At 43.8% G+C, this 25,903-nt stretch overlaps 2 protein-coding genes across 2 annotated transcripts in view; both read right to left on the bottom strand.

The window, feature by feature from the left end:
* The window catches only part of LOC110507564 (numb-like protein), a 62,005-nt gene extending 51,306 nt beyond the window's left edge, over positions 1-10,699 (bottom strand). The window contains exon 1 of the mRNA XM_021587630.2: positions 9,792-10,699. The gene's annotated coding sequence lies outside the window, so the exon portion shown is untranslated. The remainder of the gene's footprint in view (positions 1-9,791) is intronic.
* Positions 10,700-10,844: 145 nt separating this feature from the next.
* On the bottom strand, positions 10,845-23,071 carry LOC110507565 (atypical kinase COQ8B, mitochondrial). Its single transcript, XM_021587631.2, has 15 exons — positions 22,889-23,071; positions 22,325-22,506; positions 21,775-22,101; positions 19,128-19,194; positions 18,679-18,750; positions 18,405-18,521; positions 16,806-16,891; positions 16,526-16,666; positions 16,002-16,083; positions 15,714-15,807; positions 15,233-15,374; positions 14,191-14,298; positions 13,771-13,836; positions 12,391-12,477; positions 10,845-12,087 (listed from the first exon to the last, which is right to left on the bottom strand). Coding segments are annotated over exons 1-15 (1,869 nt in total). The 5' UTR covers positions 22,890-23,071; the 3' UTR covers positions 10,845-11,790.
* Positions 23,072-25,903: the final 2,832 nt, after the last annotated feature.

The raw sequence follows: 25,903 nt of genomic DNA on the forward strand, positions 1-25,903 counted from the left end.
AATGATCCAAAACATAAAGCAAAATCTACAATGGAATGGTTCAAAAATAAACATATCCAGGTGTTAGAATGGCCAAGTCAAAGTCCAGACCTGAATCCAATCGAGAATCTGTGGAAAGAACTGAAAACTGCTGTTCACAAATGCTCTCCATCCAACCTCACTGAGCTCGAGCTGTTTTGCAAGGAGGAATGGGAAAAAATGTCAGTCTCTCGATGTGCAAAACTGATAGAGACATACCCCAAGCGACTTACAGCTGTAATTGCAGCAAAAGGTGGCGCTACAAAGTATTAACTTAAGGGGGCTGAATAATTTTGCACGCCCAATTTTTCAGTTTTTGATTTGTTAAAAAAGTTTGAAATATCCAATAAATGTCGTTCCACTTCATGATTGTGTCCCACTTGTTGTTGATTCTTCACAAAAAAATACAGTTTTATATCTTTATGTTTGAAGCCTGAAATGTGGCAAAAGGTCGCAAAGTTCAAGGGGGCCGAATACTTTCGCAAGGCACTGTAAATATCTTTATACGAGCAGCCCTGTATGCCCCCTACTCCTGTCAATCTAAGCTTGGTCGGCTTTCCATGCAACGGCCTGGAGAGTCTTCCAGGAAAGACTGTAGTTTACCGCCAGGCATGCACTCTCCTCTTCACTCTCCTCTTGGATCGGATCGATGTGAGGGAGGCAGGCCATGGCCATCTCCTCTCCCTGGGGGCAGCATGGCTGAATATTAGATAGACAGATTGCATTAGATAAGGGCCCGGGACCCAGATAGAAGCAGGGCCAGGCAGAGTAGCATGACTCAGGGAAGATCACACACCACCATGGAGAGAGAGGAATGGAGGATGCTCGAACACAACCACAGACACACCTACCCAGTACAGACACAACAGGCATGTCTGGTCCAACTCCTAGCTGCATGTTAAATTGAGACTGCCCAGAGAAAGAGACAGAGATGGTGACAAAACAGTACGTCGATCAGATCACACCTTCCTGTACTTTAAAAAAAAAATGCACAGTGCTTCTGAGAGAGATCGTATTGAGGAATGGGAAAACAACCGACATTGCATACACTCCACGTTCCATTTCCACATGACGGAATGGAAGAGAGTGGCTCTTAAGTGCCTCATAGTATGGCAGCGATGGTGTTATTTTATTAGTGAATAACATTATCAGGTCCACACAGCAAAATGAATCACTCAGCGATGGAAATGAGGTCTCCTACAGAGCCAGAGAGTCATAGTGTATTACTTTAATTTCACCAGTTCAAGGAGGGGCCTCGGGCTCCACTTTACTACTCATATATTTGGAAATGTGAGACTCCCCCCTGGATTGGGATTCCCAAAAAGCAGCAGCTCGTAGTAAATGGCAAAAAAACGAAAACAAAAAAGATCCGTGACCATATTCATAAAGCAAAAAATCTCAGAGTACGACTGCTGATCTAGGATCAGGTCCCCCCTGTCCATATAGCCTGATCATATTCAAAACTGATCCTAGATCAGCACTCCTACTCCGTAGCGCTCTATGAATATGGGATACAGGGTGTCTAGCCTACTGGCTACAGCCTTGGGATCTGAGCTGTTCTGTGAGATTCCTCTCTGGCCGATGAAATGTGTGTAGTTATGTACCATGAAGATCACATTGTGACTTAAACACCTTGTTATTCATGTAGCTGCATTGTAAATGGGAAGCCAGACGGGAGGAGTACACAAGATCTGTCTGAGGGAGGAGAACACTCTGCTGCCATGAATCACAAGCAGGGATTTTCCTCCGAATCAGTTGGATTCATCAGCTGAACTGGAACAGCAACAATCTCCTGCCAATACTAACCACAGAGGAGTTCAGTAAGGGCAGACACACACAAACGCACACGCACGCACACACACACATATACACAGTGTAGTAGTGGGCTAAAAAAACGACAGAGGCATATCTCCCAACTGCCGGCTACATTCATGCCACCAACACCGTGTGTGTTTGTGCGGGTGCTGCTGCTGGGGGATTGGAACTGTGCTGCGCTGTATGTCAAACCCTGTTCCTATGGAAATGGACACAGGCAGTGGATGGAAAGAGTACAGCATCTCAAGCATCTCCTCCACCCACCAGATCTCATACAGAGTCATAGAGCAAGACAGAACAGTTAGCCAGCTAACCACACCAAGACGAATGTCCAGTCCAACGACAGCAGCACAGCCACACAGAGACATGGACCAGAGACATGAACCAGAGACATGGACCAGGCAGACCTGAACAGCTTCCTCTGTGACTGTGGAGAGAAGCATTGTGCGAGGCTGTTGTGAGGATGTCAACAGAACCCATTATGAAAGGACCAGTGTGGTTGTGGCGGGGATTGAGGGTTCAAAGACATGCAGTCAGGAGGAGGAGCGGGGGGAGGGAGGGTGCCGTTTGGGGTTATGATTTTCCTCTGGGTTTCTTGGAATGCCAAGCCGCGAAGCTGGAGCAATAACAAATTCCCCATGTTGAGCAGCCGGAACTGTAACACACAGGCCCCTCCATGTCAACAACAGCACAGGAACCGGAAACATGAACTGACCGACATACAGTATGCTATTCATAGTCACTTAGCTATTTAGCCCCGATTCCAGGCTTCCTGCCCGAGCCTTGGGACTGGGAGTACAGTAACACGAGACTGCTATTCACTTGGCTTAGCTGGTGGAAGGCATTGTGAGATTGTGTACTACTACTATAGGCTACAAGCAGGTGGAAGGAGATCGTATGGATAGGGAGGGAGAGCAATAGGGGCTGGCTTTATGAGCGAGACTCCTCCTAGAATAACCTACTAGAATGATGGGTAGACATGTAGTATGTAGAGGAGGAATGGGAAGAATGGGAAAATCTCCCACGGCCCATATGCACTATGTATTAGCTGCCTGTCTGTCTCTCTCTCTCTCTTTCTTCCCACCATCCCACCTCTCTACAAAATATATCATGTCCTCTCCTGCATAGCTCAACTCGTGCTCCTTTCCTTTGTCCCTGTAAGCTTTCGTTACTCAGGATGGGTGCTGAAGATATCAGCAGACACAATCTAATGCTCCCCCAGCATTCTATCCCCTCTCCCCTCTTCCTCTTCAATTCCCTCACCATGCCCCCTCCATCTCAGCCTTCTGTATCAGTGCTTCCTCAGCCTATGGGCATTGAGAGTGCACTGGTCTGGTGTGTGAGCAGAGGTCACTTCTCTGCTGCTGCTGCTACTGTTAATTGATCCCCAGTGATGGATGCAATGCAGCCCTGGAGCCCTGTCTGGCCAGAGCTCTCTCGCTGGCTTTCTCCCTCTCTCTGTGGACTGGCCTACTGACTGAAACCCTGGATGGCCCCAGTGCTCATCATGCAAGCACGACAAACAATGGCAGATCTGTTTGTCTGTAGGGGCAGACTCCCTGTCTTGGAACGACCACTTCCACCCGTTCGATAATGCTAGATGCCGAGGGATTAGGTCTATGTGAGTGACAGACAGTCACAGGGCAGGGTCAGCCAGAGGGGGGCATTGGGAGGCAGGAAGGCAGGCTTGTTAGCTGTAGTCAATGTCCTGAAAAGGCCAACTTCTCCATTCAAATCCCTGAGGTTTCTTAGGGATACAGCAGGTCCTCAGTTTAAAGTGCAACGATCTGCAGAATCGGCAGAATAATGTGTTTCTCTGACTCATTTTTGACTAAGTAGTAGGCTATCTTTAATGAGCAACCATGATTGTCCCTGTAAGACACCAATAATGGGACCTGACCATGTATGCCTACTGTACATCTTCATACGGTGAATGTACACAGTTCCCAGGCAATGTGACCAGGTTTCTTTCTGATTCTGCATCACACAGCAATAACCTTCCACTTCAACTTGGTTCCCATGCAGTTCCCACACCCTCTGTGGAGGACAACATGGTCGGACATCTTAAAAAGGAAACCACCCAGCGGTTTGGGGTCAAGAGTAACACATTCTAGACCCGATAGGAGCAAACAACTAGGATCTGGCCTCTTCTGCAGCTGAAGGATTGGTGTTGATTGTGAAATAAGAGAGATGCAATCTTTTCCTCCCAATCTATCCCTCCTCCTTCCTTCCATCCTTCTCTCCCAACCCCCATTCTTTCTCCTTCCCAGTGGAACTCTGCGTAACAGCTGGGTGACTCGGCCACATCTGGGGAGAAGCTGGGGGTTTTCAGACAGGCACACCGGGAGGCAGGGCTGAGAGGGGCAGGGGAGGGCAGAGAGGGGCGGAGAGTACGAGGTGAAGTGGGAGCAAGAGCATGCCGAAGATCTCGTGTCGAACCAGTTGCGCCAAATTGGCTGTGATACCATCAGCCATGGCTACGGTAAGTAATGGCCATAAAAAGAGAAAGGAGCATGCCTCGTTTGCACATTTACAACCAGAAGTCATCCAAAGCCAGCAGACTCTACCAACAAAATATTTAAGCAAGCCTAAAATGGGTGGAAACCGGATAAGAGATGATGTACAGAGATGATGTGCAGCCAGAGTGCATCTCAGACTAAGTAACTTTGTAACTTTGATGTTGTAACCTTTTCTCAGGGCATGAGTCATTGTCTCTGACTTTCTACACAGCTGGAGGGATCACTCACATCTGCTTTGGATCTCAATTACCTGTCTCTTCTAAAGCAGTCTCTTCAATTTCTGCTCTCTGCCTGGCTTGAAAGGTAGAAAACATTGCTTCTAAAGCACTGTTTTCAAAGGCATAATACCCAAAGACAAAGGCATATACTAAACAATATAGAGTTCCTTTCAGACAAGTATCTTCAGTCAAGTATCTTCAGTCAAGTATCTTCAGATGAGGAAAATAAGTTTGACTGGTGTCATCCAAACTACTTTTGAGTAGGTGCTGGTGTCGTGATTTTGGAAAGCTGCCTCAGATCTGTGGTCTGAACTGTATTGTTCCAAATGGAGAAAGATTGAAACCTCAATGACTAATCATGTCTTGAGCTTGATTGCTAAGGTTATAGCTAGAGTCATTTTCTCTGGAATATCAAATGAGGAACTGTGATAATGTCCTCTGGTCCTCCTAGGTGAGGGAGGACATGACGGAGCAGGGGTCAATCTTCAGTTCCGTCTCAGATGTGATTAGAGTGACAGGCCCTGATGGAGAATATCATCTCAAAAATGTTTAACCACCAACCGTGTTCCAAAATTAGACGCTTGACAGAGCAGAGACGTGCTCTGAGACACACACACGGAGATATGCACACCAAGACACACACAAACACAGCCCCCCCCCCACCCCCCCCACACACACACAACCTAGCAGGGACCTACTGTTTCTGTTAACCCCAGAAAAAGTCCTTCCTTGCTGGCTGATACCATCCCTTCCTCTCTGTTCAGAGTTGCTTGCCTGGATGAGTTGGGATAATTCAGCCTGTGAAGCCATCCAATTCAACCCCAACCCCATCCAAAAAGCACCCAGCCTCACCGACCCTACCCACACCCCCGCTGTCTCCCTTCTCTCCACTCTTGACGGAGCGAGATGAATAGCGTGCTCTGTGCTTGGCAGATTGTGGTTCAGAAAGTCCCGGTAAGCTCCACTTCTCTCCTGTCAGAAGACCGAGAGCTCTACCTCAAACTAAGCCCACCATGCAGCACAGAGTCAGACCTGTTCAACCGTGAACCTGTATATCACACAAGATCACGACCCCAATCATCTTTTGAGGATTGCACTTGTTTGTCACACCGATTTTTTTATTTCACCGATGGCAAAGCATTCATACACACGCCGACCACATCCTACTTGGCCTTGCTAAGAAACAGCAATTCACTTGTTATCTGCAGCCAAAATGTCCCTGAAGCGGAAGAATCAAATCAAACTTTGTTTGTCACATGCGCCGAATACAACAAGTGTAGACCTTACCGTGAAATGCTTACTTACAAGCCCTTAACCAACAGTGCAGTGGAATCACTGATTACCAAGGGAAATCGGCAGACGCAAACAAAATTGTATGATTGCTCTCACGCACCAATCACTTCACTCATACACACACAAACACATACTCACAAATGTCTTATATGCCTGTTGGACAGAGTTCAATCGGAAAGTATTCAGACCTCTTGACTTTTTCTACATTTTGCCTTATTCTAAAATGTATCAAATTATATTCCCCCTCAATCTACACACAATAGCCCATGACAAAGCGAAAACAGGTTTTGACATTTTTGCTCATTTATTAAAAATATAAAGTATTCAGACCCTTTGCTATGAGACTCGAAATTGAGCTCAGGTGCATCCTGTTCCATTGATCATCCTTGAGATGTTTCTACAACTTGATTGGAGTCCGTCTGTGGTAGATTCAATTGATTATACATGATTTGGAAAGGCACACACCTGTCTATATAAGGTCTCACAGTTGACAGTGCATGTCAGAGCAAAAACCAAGCCGTGAGGTCGAAGGAATTGTCCGTAGTGCTCCTAGACAGGTTTGTGTCGAGGCACAGATCTGGTGAAGTGTACCAAAAATGTCTGCAGCATTGAAAGTCCCCAAGAACACAGTGGCCTCCATCATTCTTAAATGGAAGAAGTTTGGAACCACTAAGTCTCTTCCTAGAGCTGGCCGCCAGGCCAAACTGAGAAATTGGGGGAGAAGGGCCTTGCTCAGGGAGGTGACCAAGAACCCGATGGTCACTCGGACAGAGCTTCAGAGTTCCTCTGAGGAGATGGGAGAACCTTCAAGAAGGACAACCATCTCTGCAGCACTCTACCAATCAGACTTCATGGTAGAGTGGCAAGACGGAAGCCATTCCTCGGTAAAAGGCATGATATGACAGCCAGCTTGGGTTTTCCAAAAGAAACAAGATTCTCTGGTCTGATGAAACCAAGATTGAATTATTTGGTTTAAATGCCAAGCGTCACTTCTGGAGGAAACCTGGCACCATTCCTACGGTGGAGCATGGTGGTGGCAGCATCCTGCTGTGGGATGTTTTTCAGCGGCAGGGACTGGGAGACTAGTCAAGATCGAGGGAAAGATAAACAGAGCAAGATGCTTGATGAAAGATTGATGAAGAGAAAAAAAACAATATCATCCATTTTAGAATAAGATTGTCACGTAACAAAATGTAGAAAAAGTCAAGGGGTCTGAATACTTTCCGAATGCACTGTACGTAGCCATTGAGTGCTCTAATGAAAATGACACAATAGGCTGAATGCAATTAACTAGCAAGAAAACCAATCACTCAACTTAGCATATAGACACAGAAAAGAGAAGAAAGTCCAGATGTACGAATGTCTGTGTACAAAATTGTGGGCCACAGCAGATGACAGAAATACAAATTGAGGAAGACAAGAGAATCTTCGGGCTCAAAGCGATGCACATGTTGGTGTAATCATTTCCAATGACCTGAGGATTTTTCTGTCGGGCATAGAGAAAAACAGGAGACAAATAGCTGTTTCCCCCGTTGGCTAATTCCCATCTCTCTCTTTCTCTCCTCCTCTTTCTTCTGTGATTAATTCAGCCACCCAAAATAGACTGCTATAATTAATGCTAGGTTACTAGTAGAGCGTAGTCCCTTTCACACAGACTCAGAGTACAAACATGAGAATTGACAAGAGGCTGACAAAAATAGCACATCTCAAAGTCACTTCCTTTAGTAACCTATATATCACTGGGCTGGTTTCAGAGACAAAAAATGCCCCTCCCATGTTCTAGACTGGAAGTTACAAGGCCAAAACCCTAAACAGTATATTCAAACACTGCCGGTCAGAGCGGGGTGGAAGTTCAGCCCGTTGTTCAGCAGTCACACCCTGATTATCACAAAGGGAGCAACGCCCTCCACTGCTGGCTGCCGCTCAGCTCGCCACTGATTGGATTACCTTTGACCCCCTCCCTTTGTGAGCCCAGCTGGTCTGTCCCTCCGTGTGTCCGTCTGGCTAACAAAAGGGTGCCAACTTTAAATGCTGCAATCTAACTAAAAGGAAGGGGAAACAGTTTGGGGAGATGAGAGGTTGCCAGGCAATCAGTTGCTTATTCAACTGTACATACTCCTCACCCAAATCCTCATCCATTTCTTACTAACTGCATTAAAATGGTCTGATACCAGCCAAGACAATAGACCTAAATTTAAAGTCATTGTACCACAGTGCTGCACCCAGGTTAGACCCAGCCCAGGCCTAGAGATTCCTGCCCATGCAGCTGTCTAGCTATCCAGGGAGGTGGTCCTGGATCCTGGGCTAAGCCACACTGTCCCCATGTTAATACTCAGAATGTGACACCAAGGAGTGGAAACCATAGCACTCAGAGGCCAACAGACTGACAGACCCCTGAAATAACATGACTCGCTGTGCTCAAGAATGTAAGGTATGCAATCAAGACACGTGTAAAGAATGTTCACGCACTGTTGTTTATCGATACATGATATGCATACCTACATGTCAACTCAAGCATTTAAACCGTTTTTTTACATTTTAAATTACAAATACATAGGGTACTCGAGAGATAATTCCTAGCCTGGCTTTGCACATTTGACAGTGGAAGTTTTTCTACGGGTTGGTGGCATCGATGTAAAACTTGTCTTGAGCTGTCAACACTTTGGCCTCAAGGAGGGGAGGGACCTCTGGCTTTCTCATCCAATGGGGTTTGCGAAGGAGACGAGGAGAGATTAGAGAGGACGCGAGGACAACGCAATTGAGATCTACCCCTGTTCTCTGTATCGGGGCGGAGAAACAGGTCAATACAGCAGATACGCACCACCTGTCAATGTATTACAGTCATCCGTGCCTTTCAGACAGGCTGCTGAGTCACATATTTTGCCTAATGGTCACGGCCCCAATGTCAGGGCGCATAAGTATGGCCATGATGGGATGACAAGAAACTTGATGCATCCTCATCATCATCCCCAGCCTCAACAACCATTGGTTTCTATAACAAGAGGATGAGTGTATTGTGTGGGGGACATCTGGGGTCAATGTCTGGACGCTGGTCTGGACAAATATCTCAGCCATCCTACCAGAGTATCAGAACCCTCAAGTCATTGTGTCAAAGTATTGCCATAGTATTACCATAGTATTCGGCTTACAAACCAGTCATATATTCTGCATAATGTTAGTGTCGATCCCTCCATACCAGCCCTGGCCTGAGGTCTTTCTTGACCCATTCCTATATGGCCAGAAGGAAGGTCCACAGAACTGATGTGCTTTATATCATTCCATTACAATAGGATACAGTAGGCAAACTACACTTCCTTTCAGCCGCACCTATACTATCCCAGTTGACTGTTCACTTTGCCATATCAAAGGATGCTGACAGTTAGCCTACATGACAATACAAGGTGGTTCATTGCAGGCATGCGTCGTATAAAAATGCAGGGCGCGTTTTTGAAATGTATTACTGTAGAGATGAATAGGCAAAAACTACTGCCGCACAGAACACGATAGAAGGTGGGTATATGGCTCTGCTACACCGGACACAGATATTTCATAGTTTACCTCATGTTTCCACACCACAAGCAGTATACAATGGTATACATCTGACTCAGAACGTAATGATTCGGCAATGCAGAGGGGGGCTTGTAAGGGTGGTCTTGATTGAACCATAGGTTACTGCAGGCACCGCAATTCATTTAAAATATTACATGCATATAAATAGGCTATTTCAAAATATTATCTGCAGTTATTTTTCAATAGATCTGAATTGTTTCGTATCTTGTTCATAATAATTGATCCCATTTATTGGATTTGAAAACGAAAGACTTCGGAGACATGCACGCGCGGAGATTAATTCATTATTAACCATTAACAATCAACAGAACATCAAGTCCCCATAAATAACGGTATAGGGAATATAGAGTGAACTCACCAATGAGAAGAGTGAATAATTGTGAGTCCGTGCCGCCTTTTGTGTAATCCAATCCCAACGAAATATGGAAGAACATGTAATTTCAGAATGTCTTCATGAACATTGGATGAAGCGATGATTCGATGCGGGCAAGTGGTCTTCTTGATACCAATACTTGAACGAGTCAATCCGTTTATGATAAAATAAAACAAAAAAACAAGACAGAGCAGTAAAGAACGATTTCAATAAATTGTTTGTAATCTTTATGCTTTAGTTGACTGTGCACTTACTGCCGCACAGACTGGGTTCCTCTCCCAACTCCAATCGCTGGCCCTGCCTTCTGAGCGAGCCTATTGGCACAGACGCCCGGACATGGAAATTTACTCTACCCATTGATGTTTTACAAAAACACCACGGACCCATGTTTCACACTCTACAGCGCCACCGTGTGATTGTATCATTTTTTTAAAAAGTGACTGCGCTATTGCCACTGAAGTGACAGAACTTTTCTTTCAAATTGGATTATATTAAACCTAAACTGATGTCGAAGACTACAATAAATGGCCTTTAAATGGACAAATGTGTTCTTGTCAGGCAGAAGATGCCATGATGTCCTGCCTTCAAGATTGTGGATGAGAATCTACTGAATGGCTGTGTTCTAAAAAGCTTCTGAGATAAATTCTGACTGTGAAGATCCTAAAAAGTCTCCAGATTTAGCTTCTATAAGAAATGTTTCATTTTTCCACAAATTACTTTGTGGTTTCAGTAGACATCAGCATTTAGCAAGACACAGTGAAAAGTGGTGCCTAATAAAATGTGTGTTTAAGGGCCAAAATGTCAATTTTCATGCCAATATAAACTAAAACCAGCTGGTCATTATTAGCACCATTGCAATCCAACTTTCCATTACACAAAACTACAACATCACTGAGCCTTTCCTTTCCCAGTGTATGTGCCAGTCATTACATCTTATTTGATAAATGTCCTTAGAAGCAGAGGTGGAAAAAGTACTACATCGTCATACTCCGAATTCAACCCATTTTAAAACAGCTATCCCATGACAAAATGTCTCCCTTTTAGTCAACTGTTTATTGCAAGGATGGTGACCCACAGAATAATAATTGATTATGTCTTATGGAGGTGGAGTATGGTCCCAAAGTGCATGGAACAGAACATCAACGCACACATTTATGTGGATGCTTTTTACAGACGGCGTCATCTAGCTGGACTATTTTATCATACTGTTTGAGGACATTAGGGTTTTCATCAAACAGTCCTTTAAAATACGTAGAACAACGCTCATCAACATGCCATGGAAATACATTCACAAGACGGATAATAATGCAACCAAAAACAGGCAGTGAAATAAGCCTTGTATAGAAGTTATTTTCCAGCATTAAATATTCCCTACATTATATTTTTGGAAAAAAAAAAAAAAAAAAAACACCTGTTGAAGACTGCAACAATATCTGAAAGAGCCATCTTTGTAGTGTGTTACAATAACATCCACCTCACTTTCAGTGTAAAAGTTGCTTTGAGGAAAAACACTTGCCATTTTCAGAAACAAAGGCGATGTTTGTGGCATTAGCATTAAAAATTACAGTTCGATGGAAACCATTGGACCAGGGCACAACAAAAACACAATCCAACACTCAAAACATGACCTTTTCCCTTAACAGAGAGACAGCTCAAATCAATTATTTGCACATCAAGTTGGACCATACCTTTACACAATTATTATTAACACTAATCTCAAGTGATTCAAATCACACAAATGCTACAGAGTTTCTTTCTGTGTTCTTTCTGCCTCCCACTCCTTACTGCCAGACCACCTCACTGAGTTTGAGTGGCATCAAGTCACTGACAGAGTCAAAGTGCTGGGAGTCTGTGTATCACCCGTGTAGTGCAGTTACAATATCTTAAATAAACATAGTACACAGCCATGGGAGTTGGACAGTCAGTTCTGCCCACTAGGGTGCAGTCAGAGAGGGGGACCACTAGTAATGACCTTTGACCCTATCTAGGCAGCCTTCTCCTTCTCCAGCCGCCGCTGTTGGTAGGAGTTGTAGATGTCCAGGAACATGTCCTTGCAGGCGATTTTGGCACCAAGCTTGGAACAGATGAGAAAGGAGCCGGCCATCTTGCGGTGCAGGGAGTAGGTCTCCTCGGGGGGCGGGGTGAGGCGGTGACGCAGCATGACGGGGATCAGGCTCTGGATCCGCTGCGTGGTGCTCTGGGTGCCAAAGTCAAAGGGGTCAGAGTTGGTGAAGGCCTCGCCCAGAATCATCACCGCCTCCACGTGGGCATCCTGGAACGCCTGGGGAGAGAGGGCATTTCAACACAACAACTCAGTAACACTCTGCATCTATAACGCTTTATTACTTGTTATAACCATGCATGCACCTTTATGGCTTATAATATTATACACTTTAATAAGTCATGGCCCTTTGTTTTTTTTTACTAACTCAGAAGTATAGAACAGTACATGACAATGTATATACCCCAGTAGAAATAGAGGATAGAGGGAACAGAGAGCGAGAAGGGATGTCATAAACCACACATCAAAAATGTATGCGCTTCATGATACCATAGTTACCACTGCACAAAACTACCCTCTTACCTTGGCCTCAAACCCTGTGAGGAACTTAAGGTCCTTGGATTTCTCCAGGACAGTCTCCCTATCTCCGATAGAGGCTGCGTGCACCACCTGGACACAGACGGACCAACTTAAGTCATCAAAAAGGTTACAGAGAACAAAATCAAAGCCATGATTAGATTCTAGATCTGGGGAAAGGTACCATAAAAATGTATGCAGCATTGAAGGTTCCCAAGAACACAGTGGACTTGGAACCACCAAGACTCTTCCTAGAGCTGGCCACCTGGCCAAACTGAGCAATCGGGGGAGAAGGGCCTTGGTCAGGGAGGTGACCAAAAGCCAGATGGTCACTCTGACAGAGCTCCAGAGGGCCTCTGTGGAGATGGGAGAACCTTCCAGAAGGACAACCATCTCTGCAGCACTCCACCAATCAGGCCTTTATGGTAGTGGCCAGACGGAAGCCACTCCTCAGTAAAAGGCACAACATCCCGCTTGGAGTTTGCCAAAAGGCACCTAAAAGGACTCTCAGACCATGAGAAACAAGATTCTCTGGTCTGATGAAACCAAAATTGAACTAGTTGGCCTGAATGCCAAGCATCACTTCTGGAGGAAACCTGGCACCATCCCTACGGTGAAGCATGGTGGTGGCAGCATCATGCTGTGGGAATGTTTTTCAGCGGCAGGGACTGAGAGACTAGTCAGCACAGAGGCAAAGATGAACAGAGCAGAGTAGAGCGAGATCCTTGATGAAAACCTGCTCCAGGGAGCTCAAGATCTCAGACTGGGGCAAACGTTCACCTTCCAACAGGACAACAACCCTAAACACACAGCCAAGACAACACAGGAGTGGCTTTGGGACAAGTCTCGGAATGTCCTTGAGTCACCCAGCCAGAGCCCAGACTTGAACCTGATCGAACATCTCTGGAGAGACCTGAAAATAGCTGTGCCGCGACGCTCCCCATCCAACCTGACAGAGCTTGAGTGGATCTGCAGAGAAGAATGGGAGAAACTCCCCAAATACAGGTGTGCAAAGACTGTAGCGTCATACCCAAGAAGACTCAAGACTGTGATCACTGCCTCAACAAGGTACTGAGTAAAGGGTCTTTGTAAATGTGATATTTCCAGTTTTTATTTTTGATACGTTAGAAAAACATTTCTAAAACCCTGTTTTTGCTTTGTCATTATGGGGTATTGTGTGTAGACTGAGGAGTATTTTTATTTTAATCTATTTTAGAATAAGCTTGTAACGTAACAACATTTGGAAAGGTCAAGGGGTCTAAATACTTTCTGAATGCACTGTAATTGTTAGGTCACACGTAGCAAAAGGGTGTCCAGGTAGCCTGTCCCTGTTTCAGTCCATTTTCCTCCGTTTGGTGTTAATGCAGACGACTGAGGTTAATTTACCTGTACGTAATCATCTGTGAAGGCCTCAGGGTAATCCCGGCACGCACCAAAATCCAACAGAATAATCTGGAGACACAGTGGGCAGAGGTTAAACTACATCACATCCCCACCAACACAACAATCGCCACCGTACATGTTCATAAATGCGGGGAATATAGTGGTATGTTCTCATGAAAATTAATGTTACATTTTTTGTACATGTATTCTGTTATAAATTCATTATGAAGCTATTTCGTACAAAAACTAGCTTGAAGGTCAGAGTCATGGTATTGATGAATGACAAAGCTCTGAAACCCAAATGGCACCCTATTCCCTACATAATCTGTGCACCCTGTGGGCTCTGATCAAAAGTAGCACACTATTAGAGAATAGGGTGCCATATGGGACGTCCCCAGCATCTTGTCACAGGATCACTCTCACCTTGTTCTGCTCAGCGTTGTAAAAGAAGTTGGCCCAGTTGGGGTCCGTCTGCATGAAGCGGAACTCAAAGAGCTCTCTCAGACACAGCTGTAGGATGTTGAAGCAGATCTGGGGGGGGGGAGACATTTGAGACCACAGGGGTCAGTTTATCACTCTTAGCCTGCATCCCAAATGGCAACCTATTCCACCTTAAATAGGGAATAGGGTGACATTTTGGACACATCCCTACATAGTGAGCGATAGTGTCACCACTCAACTCGGGTTACGGCCCTCTGCTGGTCAAATGAGCCATGTGCATAGTTTGGCATCAGAAATGTGGTTTTAGAGCATCCTATTAACCTCTACAGGATCAGTGTCCTCACCGTGGGCCGGTTGAGCTAACGTGCGCTACAGTAGCTATTACAGTAGCTATTACAGTGAAAGAATACCATGCTATTGCTGAGGAGAGTGCACAGTTATGAACTTGAAAATGTATTAATAAACCAATTAGGCACATTTGGGCAGACTTGATACAACATTTTGAACAGAAAAGCAATGTTTCATTGGATCAGCCTAATACGTTGCACATGCACTGCTGCCATCTAGTGGCCAAAATCTAAATTGCGCCTAAGCTGGAATAATACATTGTAGCCTTTCCCTTGCATTTCAAATATAAAAATATTTTAAAAAAACGCATGTTTTTTTTCTTTGTATTATCTTTTACCAGACCCAGTCTTCAGGACCCCAAGGCGTGCCCGTTTTGTTTTTTGCCCTAGTACTACCCAGCTAATTCAAATAATCAACTAATCATGAAGCTTGGATAATATGAATCAGCGGTGTAGTGTTAGGGCAAAAAACAAAACTTGCACGCCTTGGGAAAGTTGGGTTAAGGGCAGTCATAGCTACAAAAAGGTCTCCGGTCAGTCAACCAGTCACCGAGTTAGACTAAGGGTAGGTAATGATGTGGCCACAACATCACCCCACAGCGCTACCAGGAAAAAGACCATTCACCACATTCACCCATGTTTATTCTCCTGGGTGGAGATCAAAGGTCAGCTCTTACCTGGTTCCTTGTCTCCTGGTCCAGATCTACACAGCTGTCCAGCGGTACCCCTGACACCAACTCCATGGCCAGAACCCTCCTTCCTGACAGCTCATCCACCACAAATGGTACGTGGAAAAATGGGTCATCTGCCAAAAGTGACCTGAGGCAGACAGAAATAAAATCTGCTCAACAGGACTAAACTGGTACATTACTATGAATCACTAGACAACAGGCACATAAAGTGGACTACCATCCGATTCACAGTGCATTAGAGAGAGTATCATCTTGATAGTAACTAAACTAAATAAATCTAGAAAATAAAATGAGGGCCAGCATCCCCATCTGAGGAAAGTGGTAATTTAAGTGGTATTTAACTTATAGTCACTGTATAGTAACATTTGGATACACCAAGATGACTACTATAAGCTATTCAAGTTAATGAGCAGTCCTTCTGAAGAGACTTCATGCTTTATGACAGACTCAGAGGTGTAGGGCTTACTTAAAATGCTTGGCACTCTCCGCCTCTCTCTTGTAGTCACACTCCCATGCCAGCTCTCTTTGAAGGACCTCTAGACTACTGTCTGCAAACAAGCCTGCAAGAAAATAAATGTCAACATCACAGCATTCTCCCAAGCACTTGGGACTTTCTCACTACAAAGCATTCAATACAGAGGACCAATTATTATTTAAGCGTCGAGATCATTTTTGTAATGAAAAGCGCTATATAAGTTGAATAAATTCAACTTAATAAAGTTACTACAATAGGTTTAGATCTCTGAACACTTACCCTCTGGTAGAACAAGACTCATCTTCAGCACAGACATCAGGTTGTTGATGTCACTGTGGATGCTCTCAGCTACTCCTGGGTACTGCAATGGAGAGAGAGAGAGAGAGAGAGAAGATCAAAGACTGTCTGAGAATATCAATCATTTAATCTTAGAGCTCCCATGACAAAACACAGCGAGAATTTCTTCACCAGAACAATAACCTTTTTTTTTACAAGTTAATGTTTAACAACAAAAAAACACACCCCCAACCACTAACTAGGGGTCGGGATGTTAAGGAGATTGTTTTTTTTCATCCAAAGATTTTACAATGGCAAATTAAACCTCCTCTATTCATGGGTCAGTGACTGATACCATTACTAAAGCTACCATTACTATACTAAAGCTACCATTACTATACTAAAGCTACCATTACTATACTAAAGCTACCATTACTATACTAAAGCTACCATTACTATAGCTACTGAACCTGGCATTGGAGCCTGGTTCTTTTTGGATGTCAAAGGATATTTATGGGATCCCTCACCTGGATCTTCATGGCGACCTCCCTGCCATCTTGCAGCATCCCGTGATGCACCTGGCCAATTGATGCGGCGGCGAAGGGCTTGTCCTCAAACGACGACAGCTTCTCCCTCCAGCCCGCACCTAGCTCCTCCTCCAGAACTTTCTGCAGTCACATACCCAGCAGAGTGGACATCAGTCTAGAAGTCCAACACAATTTCAATATGACTTGCAAACAGTCAAATATATGGAATATCTTTCTGTACTATACAATAACTGAAGATATGAGTGTACGCATGACGCACATTCATCTGCCAGGCGGGCATGAAGTCCGCGCTCTGTCGGACCCGCTCAAAGATTTTCTGTAGCTGGGGGTTTATGAAGGAGTTATCTACCAGGAAGAACACAACAAGTGTTAAATTGACCTAGTATACAGTGCATTCAGAAAATATTCAGACCCCTTCCCTTTTTCCACATTTTGTTACGTTACAGACTTATTCTAAAATTGATTAAATATTTATTTGTTTCCTCAGTCTACACACAATACTCTCATGACAAAGGGTGAAAAACATTTGGGGGGAATTTTAGCAAATGTATTCAAAATAAAAAACAGAAATGCCTTATATACCTAAGTATTCAGACCCTTTGCTATGAGACTTACAATTGAGCTCAGGTGCATCCTGTTTCATTGATCATCCTTGAGATGATTATACAACTAGATTGGAGTCCACCTGTGGTAAATTCAATTGACTGGACAGGATTTGGAAAGGCACCCACCTGTCTATATGAGGTCCCACAGTCGACAGTGCATATCAGAGCAAAAACCAAGGCATGAGGTTGAAGGAATTGTCCATAGTGCTCCGAGACAGGATTGTGTCAAGGCACAGATCTGGGAAAGGGTACCAAAAAAAAAAACGTATGCAGCATTGAAGGTCCACAAGAACACAGTGGCCTCCATTCTTAAATGGAAGAAGTTTGGAACCACCAAGACCGTTCCTAGAGCTGGCCGCCCGGCCAAATTGAGCAATCAGGGGAGGAGCGCTTTGGTCAGGGAGTTGACCAATAACCCGATGGTAACACTGACAGAGCTCCTCTGTGGAGATGGGAAAACATTCCAGAAGGACAAACTTCTCTGCAGCATCAATCTGGCCTTTATGGTAGAATGGCCAGACGGAAGCTAATTATCAGTAAAAGGCACATGACAGCCCGCTTGGAGTTTGCCAAAAGGCACCCAAAGGGCTCTCAGACCATGAGAAATAAGAATCTCTGGTCTGATTAAACCAAGATTGAACTCTTTGGCCTGAATGTCAAGGGTCACATCTGGAAGAAACCTGGCACCACCCATACGGTGAATCACTTTAGTGTCTTTTACATAAAATGGTTTTGTTGTACTGTCTGTGTCTTTATAGTTTTGTTTAATGTTGTGTTAGTGTATGTAAGTGGTTTTGTCTGAAACTTTGTCCCCCTGCTGCTATTGGACAAGGTCTCTCTTGGAGACCAGGTCTCTCTTGGAGACCAGGTCTCTCTTGGAGACCAGGTCTCTCTTGGAGACCAGGTCTCTCTTTGGTCTCTCTTGTAGCGTCATACCCAAGAAGCATCAAGGCTGTAATCGCAGCCAAAGGTGCTTCAACAATGTACTGAGTAAAGGGTCTGATTACTTATGCAAGTGTGATATTTACATTTGTAATACATTTTCAAAAATGTCTAAACTTGTTTTAACATTGTCATTGTGTATTGATTCAGGGAGAGAAAAAAAATACATTTTAGAATAAAGGTTGCAACTTTACAAAATGTGTAAAAAGTCAGGTGGTCTGAATATTTAGATGCAGCATAACCATCAAACAAGTATTACAAGTAATTTCATCAACGTTAATGTGGTGGGTGACAGAGGGGAGGGTAGATACCTTGTATACTGAGCATCTGTCCTATTTTGAGGGCTGCCCCTCTGACTTTGCACAAGGTGTTCACTATCCTCTCAGCATTGGCCTCAGACAAGAGAGGTGAGTCCAACAGGGCACCCTCTGAGAGAGACATGGTGGAGTTTATTACAGTTTATTACAAAACAAAAACAAACTTCAGTCAGTCCAGCCTGGCAGCCAATCGTACAACCTCCAGAGCCATTTATCATGCTGCTTCTTCATCTCAGGGTCTGTTTCAGAGATGCATAGAGGAACCTACTTGCACGCTTGGCGCCCATAGATTGCTTCGCCACCTCTGCAATGGCACCTAGTCCCAGCCCGACTGCCAGACCTGCCAAGGAGGCAAACATAAGGAACTACGGTAAGTGTGCCTACCACTATATGCATTCACTTCTGAGACACACCGATCATACACAGTAACATGTACCATTTAAGATGAGTCACAGAGAGCTTGGTGTAAGTGATCGTATAGAGGTATACTTGACTCAAGGTCATAGGGACAGGGCTGTGCAATGACATCATGACTATAATAGTTGATTTAAGAAAGTATTAGAAATATTGATTGATTGTAATATAGCTGCATGCTGGCTGGGTCATGTTTCCTTAGACATCAGTTGTATGTCATTCTAGCAATAGAATCCTACAGGTGTACCTAATACAACTTCAATATCTGGGGGTGATTTACATTAATTGCAGTGAAACACTTACCCCCGAAGTTAACCAGCCTGCTGATTCTCGTGGCAGGGACCTTCCTCTCTCTTGCACGATCACTAAGCTGTAAAAATGAGAACGTTAAAACGGTAACAATCAAATTTGCTAATGTGAGCTAATGCCAAAGGACAACACAGCACTTTAAGACATGTTATATATACACACACATATACGCACATACATACATTCATACATACACAAACACAGTGGGGCAAAAAAGTATTTAGTCAGCCACCAATTATGCAAATTCTCCCACTTAAAAAGATGAGAGAGGCCTGTAATTTTCATCATAGGTACACTTCAACTATTACAGACAAAATGAGAAAAGAAATCCAAAAAAATCATATAGTAGGATTTTTAATGAATTTATTTGCAAATTATGGTAGAAAATAAGTATTTGGTCACCTACAAACAAGCAATATTTCTGGCTCTCACAGACCTGTAACTTCTTCTTTAAGAGGCTCCTCTGTCCTCCACTCGTTACCTGTAATAATGGCACCTGTTTGAACTTGTTATCAGTATAAAAGACACCTGTCCACAACCTCAAACAGTCACACTCCAAACTCCACTATGGCCAAGACCAAAGAGCTGTCAAAGGACACCAGAAACAAAATTGTAGACCTGCAGCAGGCTGGGAAGACTGAATCTGCAATAGGTAAGCAGCTTGGTTTGAAGAAATCAACTGTGGGAGCAATTATTAGGAAATGGAAGACATACAAGACCACTGTTAATCTCCCTCGATCTGGGGCTCCACGCAATATCTCACCCCGTGGGGTCAAAATGATCACAAGAATGGTGAGCAAAAATCCCAGAACCACACGGGGGGACCTAGTGAATGACCTGCAGAGAGCTGGGACCAAAGTAACAAAGCCTACCATCAGTAACACACTACGCCGCCAGGGACTCAAATCCTGCAGACCAGGACCAGGACGACTGATCCGTGTAAAGGAAAGAATGAATGGGGCCATGTATCGTGAGATTTTGAGTGAAAACCTCCTTCCATCAGCAAGGGCATAGAAGATGAAACGTGGTTGGGTCTTTCAGCATGACAATGATCCCAAACACACCGCCCGGTGTCGTGGAAGAATCAGAATTTGTTGGTAACATATGTAAGATGTTTTTCATATTCATCATATGTTTGTAAATTACTTCTCATCAAGAATGTTATTTTTGTATAATACTGTGGCAGGGTTGCAGTATCTGTTCTATGTCAAGACTAAGTTGCATGGGCCGCAGAGAGGGGAGAGGTCAAAGTATCATCATGTGTAAACATATCTCTTGGCTCCACAATGTCAGTGTGTCTCTGTGATCTTGTCAAGATAGGATTGGTTGTATTTAGAGTTGGTTGTATCTAAATGACAATTTGATATATGCCTGTTGATATGGAGGGTAGGTTTATGGTTCTGGGGTTTGAGTAAGGAGACAAAGCTGAACGATTTATTATGTCTATGCTGTCTGACTATGTGTGTGTCTTTGCTATAAAGGACCTCATTTGAAATGTGGAAGGGGCTCTCAGAGAATTCATGGTTAGACACTGAATTGCCTGAGAGTCACAGGATTGTGATAGAGCTCATTTAATTAAAAGATGGACTTTGATAACTAACTCTGACTTGTGTTGTGGTTTGCTCCCATGATTTGGTAAATAGAGGAAATTTCCACGACACCGGGCAACGAAGGAGTGGCTTCGTAAGAAGCATTTCAAGGTCCTGGAGTGGCCTAGCCAGTCTCCAGATCTCAACCCCATAGAAAGTAGAAAGAATCTTTGGAGGGAGTTGAAAGTCTGTGTTGCCCAGCAACAAAACATCACTGCTCTAGAGGAGATCTGCATGGAGGAATGGGCCAAAATACCAGCAACAGTGTGCCAAAACCCTGTGAATACTTACAGAAAACGTTTCCCCTTTGTTGGCAATGACAAAGTATTGAGATAAATAAGTATTTGGTCAATAACAAAAGTTTTCCACCATAATTTGCAAATAAATTCATTAAAAATCCTACAATGTGATTTTCTGGATTTTTTTTCCTAATTTTGTCTGTCATAGTTGAAGTGTACCTATCATGAAAATTACAGACCTCTCTCATCTTTTTAAATGGGAGAACTTGCACAATTGGTGGCTGACTAAATAAGCGCTCCCTAACCCGGACTGCGCTAGGCCAATTGTGCGTCGCCCCACGGACCTCCCGGTCGCGGCCGGTTGCAACAGAGCCTGGGCGCGAACCCAGTCTCTGGTGGCACAGCTGGCCCTGCAGTACAGCGCCCTTAACCACCCGGGAGGCTGGTTCTATAACATTTTGGATTGACTGAGAGAAATTGTTTGTTCAACAATAAAATGAATCCTGAGGAATACAATTTGCCTAATAATTGTGCACGCAGCGTGTGTGTATATATATATATCAAATTGGTTCATCCCAAAGATTTTTAGATTTACAATATTCATGAGAAGCACAATACAGTAGGCCTACGTATAAAAACAGCCATTGCATACTTCTTTAGACATGGGGAAATGTTCCTAATATAGCACAGACCAACTTAAACCCCAATGTCCCCATCATAATTTACACCTACAACATCAGCCCAAAACCCAGTCAGTAGAACAACCCACACATGAGATCAAAGACAATCAGGAGGTAAGCCTACACCACTGACCTTCTGCTTAACAATAGGCCTGGCAAATGCCTGCTTGGACTCCCTGGCCTTCTTGATGTCCTCTGGGGTGAGTCTGGCCACTACTGAGTCATGGAAAAACCTGCTGTGCCATTGCGTCGAGGCAATGTGCAGGAACCGGGCACTTTGGCCGGGCCAGCCTGCTCCCCTTGAACCCCCAGCTGGGCTGAGAGGCGCTCCGCTGGGCATCTCTGTGGCCTCTAGGCCTGGTGGGAATTCGGAGCCCACCGCCCATTTAGCAGCCTCGTCCGGATCCATTTCCTCCCATCCCTCAGCATCAGGGAACACATCCTCCTTGATGGACTGTTGCTGAATATGGAAAAAGTCAAATTCAGTGCCTCATTCAATGTCACTCCAGGCAATATACACCATGCTGCATACAATTGTATTTGGCAGAGTATTATAACACTTTATGTAGCTAAAAGCTACACTAAAAGCTGTAAAGGACATTGAACTGTGATTATGTCTCCAATGTCCATCTATCTATTTGATGTGTGCAGAAAGGCCCCCCTTCTCTCCCATTTGAACATACCATGGCAGCACCACCCATGACTGTGCCCATCACGCCCTCGACCACCTCCTGGGCAGCTTTGACCCCAGTGCCCAGAGTGGAGTTACAGGCCATTAGCCTCAGCATCTCCCCTTGTGTGTTGGCAAATGCATGGCCAACCTTCCCTGCTCCTCGCAGCACCTGAAACACCTCAGCTAGCATCACTGGAAAGACAAACACATGCACACTTTAAACAATCTAGCTACCAATACATTTAGTCTAAGCTTCGCTTATCATTGAAGATGATTCAGTGAGCATGACATGTAATACAGACACGTGTGACTGAGACCTGCACTCATGAGCTAAGGCTTTAACTAGCTAAGTGACTTACATAATTTCCAAAGACGTTACCGTTTGATTACCGAGTGAAGATAGTGGTGCAAACTTAAAACATTTAGTTGGGTAACGTTGAATGCATACATTTAACCCAAGCCTGTTGTTCACACTAGCTACTATATTAGGCTTCACACCCCATCACCAGAGCTAATTAATCACTTAGTTAACTTTAGCTAGTTAAAATATACAGAGGAATTGTCAGTCACTTACTATAGAAGAAGGGATGCTTCCTATAAACCGTGGAGTAACAGACGGCTGTCCTCTTGCCCGTGAAGTAGATAGACGCTGTTTTGCAACAACTTTCAAACCCGGAAATTGAGCTTTGACTAAATTGACAGACGTGCCTGTGGTCCAACTGCACCCGGCAAAATATGAGAAGGCGGGCATAATATAATTAGACCAATCATACGGCACGTTTAAATTATTTAACGTACGATTAATGGATGAAAGTATGTCCACTGAACAAATCAGAGAAGTGACAGGAGAAGCTACGGCAACCCAATGGCCAATAACTTTTAAAGGTGTATCATGTTGGAGCAGGACCAAAATGCAAGTGTTTGGAATGCAGTTACAAAATCATGAGGATGGTGCTGATGCTTAGTGGCGTGTATTTTTGTTTGAAAATTTGACCAAATATAAAATAATGTATCTTTCGTCTCTCTGTCTTTCATAAGACATTCAATTCACAAGAGGCTGAATGTATCTCATCAGAAAAAGCATACGAGCGAGCGATACAACGCCCCTCTGTCTCTGTATGTGTAGCCCATCTATCAGAAGCTACCGCAACCCAATGGCCAATAACTTTTAAAGGTGTATCATGTTGGAGCAGGACCAAAATGCAAGTGTTTGGAATGCAGTTACAAAATCATGAGGATGGTGCTGATGCTTAGTGCCGTGTATTTGTGTTTGAAAATTTGACCAAATATAAAATAATGTATCTTTCGTCTCTCTGTCTTTCATAAGACATTCAATTCACAAGAGGCTGAATGTATCTCATCAGAAAAAGCATACGAGCGAGCGATACAACGCCCCTCTGTCTCTGTATGTGTAGCCCATCTATCGGATGCTATGTTGCAGCAGCCAGCCAGCGCCAGCGTCTGCTCAAAAAGAGTACCCTTCGATCACACCGACAGAGGCGTTGCGTTTTAGTACAGTACACCAGGATTATATTAATTTCCAATGAAACACTGCGTTTGCCTTGCAGCGTTGCGTTGCAGAGGCAGTTGCAGTGCATTTTGTGTGGTGCATCCATTGGATTTATCGAACGTAAGCGTCAAACTGTCTGGTAGACGGCTTGGCAGAAATGGTAGCAGAAGGCAAATGCTGAACTTTTGTTTGGACACATATCCAGATGATGCTGCTTACTATTTTGCGTAATGATACTACAGTGGGGCAAAATGATATGCAGAATTTAACTAAGGTAGAGAAACAACTACACATCACAGTCATAGCAAGTAAAACGATTGTTGTTACTGTTACCTAGAATGTTGTTATAGGGAAGACATGTACAGTGGGGCAAAAAAGTATTTAGTCAGCCACCAATTGTGCAAGTTCTCCCACTTAAAAAGATGAGAGAGGCCTGTAATGTTCATCATAGGTACACTTCAACTATGTCAGAGAACATGAGAAAAAAATCCAGAAAATCACATTGTAGGATTTTTAATGAATTTATTTGCAAATTATGGTGGAAAATAAGTATTTGGTCAATAACAAAAGTTTATCTCAATACATTGTTATATACCCTTTGTTGGCAATGACAGAGGTCAAACGTCTTCACACGGTTTTCACATACTGTTGCTGCTATTTTGGCCCATTCCTCCATGCAGATCTCCTCTAGAGCAGTGATGTTTTGGGGCTGTTGCTGGGCAACACGGACTTTCAACTCCCTCCAAAGACTTTCTATGGGGTTGAGATCTGGAGACTGGCTAGGCCACTCCAGGACCTTGAAATGCTTCTTACGAAGCCACTCCTTCGTTGCCCGGGCGGTGTGTTTGGGATCATTGTCATGCTGAAAGACCCAGCCACGTTTCATCTTCAATGCCCTTGCTGATGGAAGGAGGTTTTCACTCAAAATCTCACGATACATGGCCCCATTCATTCTTTCCTTTACACGGCTCAGTCGTCCTGGTCCCTTTTGCTCACCATTCTTGTGATCATTTTGACCCCACGGGGTGAGATATTGCGTGGAGCCCCAGATCGAGGGAGATTATCAGTGGTCTTGTACGTCTTCCATTTCCTAATAATTGCTCCCACAGTTGATTTCTTCAAACCAAGCTGCTTACCTATTGCAGATTCAGTCTTCCCAGCCTGCTGCAGGTCTACAATTTTGTTTCTGGTGTCCTTTGACAGCTCTTTGGTCTTGGCCATAGTGGAGTTTGGAGTGTGACTGTTTGAGGTTGCGGACAGGTGTCTTTTATACTAATAACAAGTTCAAGCAGGTGTCATTAATACAGGTAACGAGTGGAGGACAGAGGAGCCTCTTAAAGAAGAAGTTACAGGTCTGTGACAGCCAGAAATCTTGCTTGTTTGTAGGTGACCAAATACTTATTTTTCACCATAATTTGCAAATAAATTCATTAAAAATCCTACAATGTGATTTTCTGGATTTTTTTTCTCATTTTGTCTGTCAAAGTTGAAGTGTACCTATGATGAAAATTACAGGCCTCTCTCATCTTTTAAGTGGGAGAACTTGCACAATTGGTGGCTGACTAAATACTTCTTGCCCCACTGTAGTTGCAAATGTATTTTGTGTCGAAATTACAAAATACCTCTTTATACCTGTATTTGATGTAAATACTGGAATGGTATGTTTAGCTGGAATGGAATGTTCTAAATGACTAAAATGTCAAATGTAAATGTTTTACATACAGATCTCATATTACTGTATTTAATTATATATATTTTTAATATTGTCACAAATGTATCATTTGTACAGTTCTTTATTAAAAATGTAGTTATGTTACATTTGACTGTGTAAAACCCCAAATCTAGCAGTACTACTTCTCTGAGAATGATGCAGATATTTAGCATGTTGCAACAAAAAAAACATGATTATTTGTCTCTCTGGAATGAAAACATCAAGTGACAAATGCATGCCTGTCATTGAACAAACCCATGCCAGGATTAGATAGCTTTGACTGCCTGCTACAAGCCTGGCATGCCCCACCCGCTATGCTCCTTTGATGCTTACATTGGGCCATGTTTGTGCAATGAAAACACAAAACC

This window comes from Oncorhynchus mykiss, chromosome 27 (genome assembly GCF_013265735.2).
Source record: "Oncorhynchus mykiss isolate Arlee chromosome 27, USDA_OmykA_1.1, whole genome shotgun sequence".
NCBI lineage: Eukaryota > Metazoa > Chordata > Actinopteri > Salmoniformes > Salmonidae > Oncorhynchus > Oncorhynchus mykiss.

Coding starts and splice junctions, on each gene's coding strand:
- LOC110507565 (XM_021587631.2), bottom strand. Junction 13,837..14,190: donor ACAACGCTGAGCAGAACAAG/GTGAGAGTGATC, acceptor CTGTGTCTCCAG/ATTATTCTGTTGGATTTTGG. Junction 12,478..13,770: donor TCACAGATGATTACGTACAG/GTAAATTAACCT, acceptor GTCTGTGTCCAG/GTGGTGCACGCAGCCTCTAT.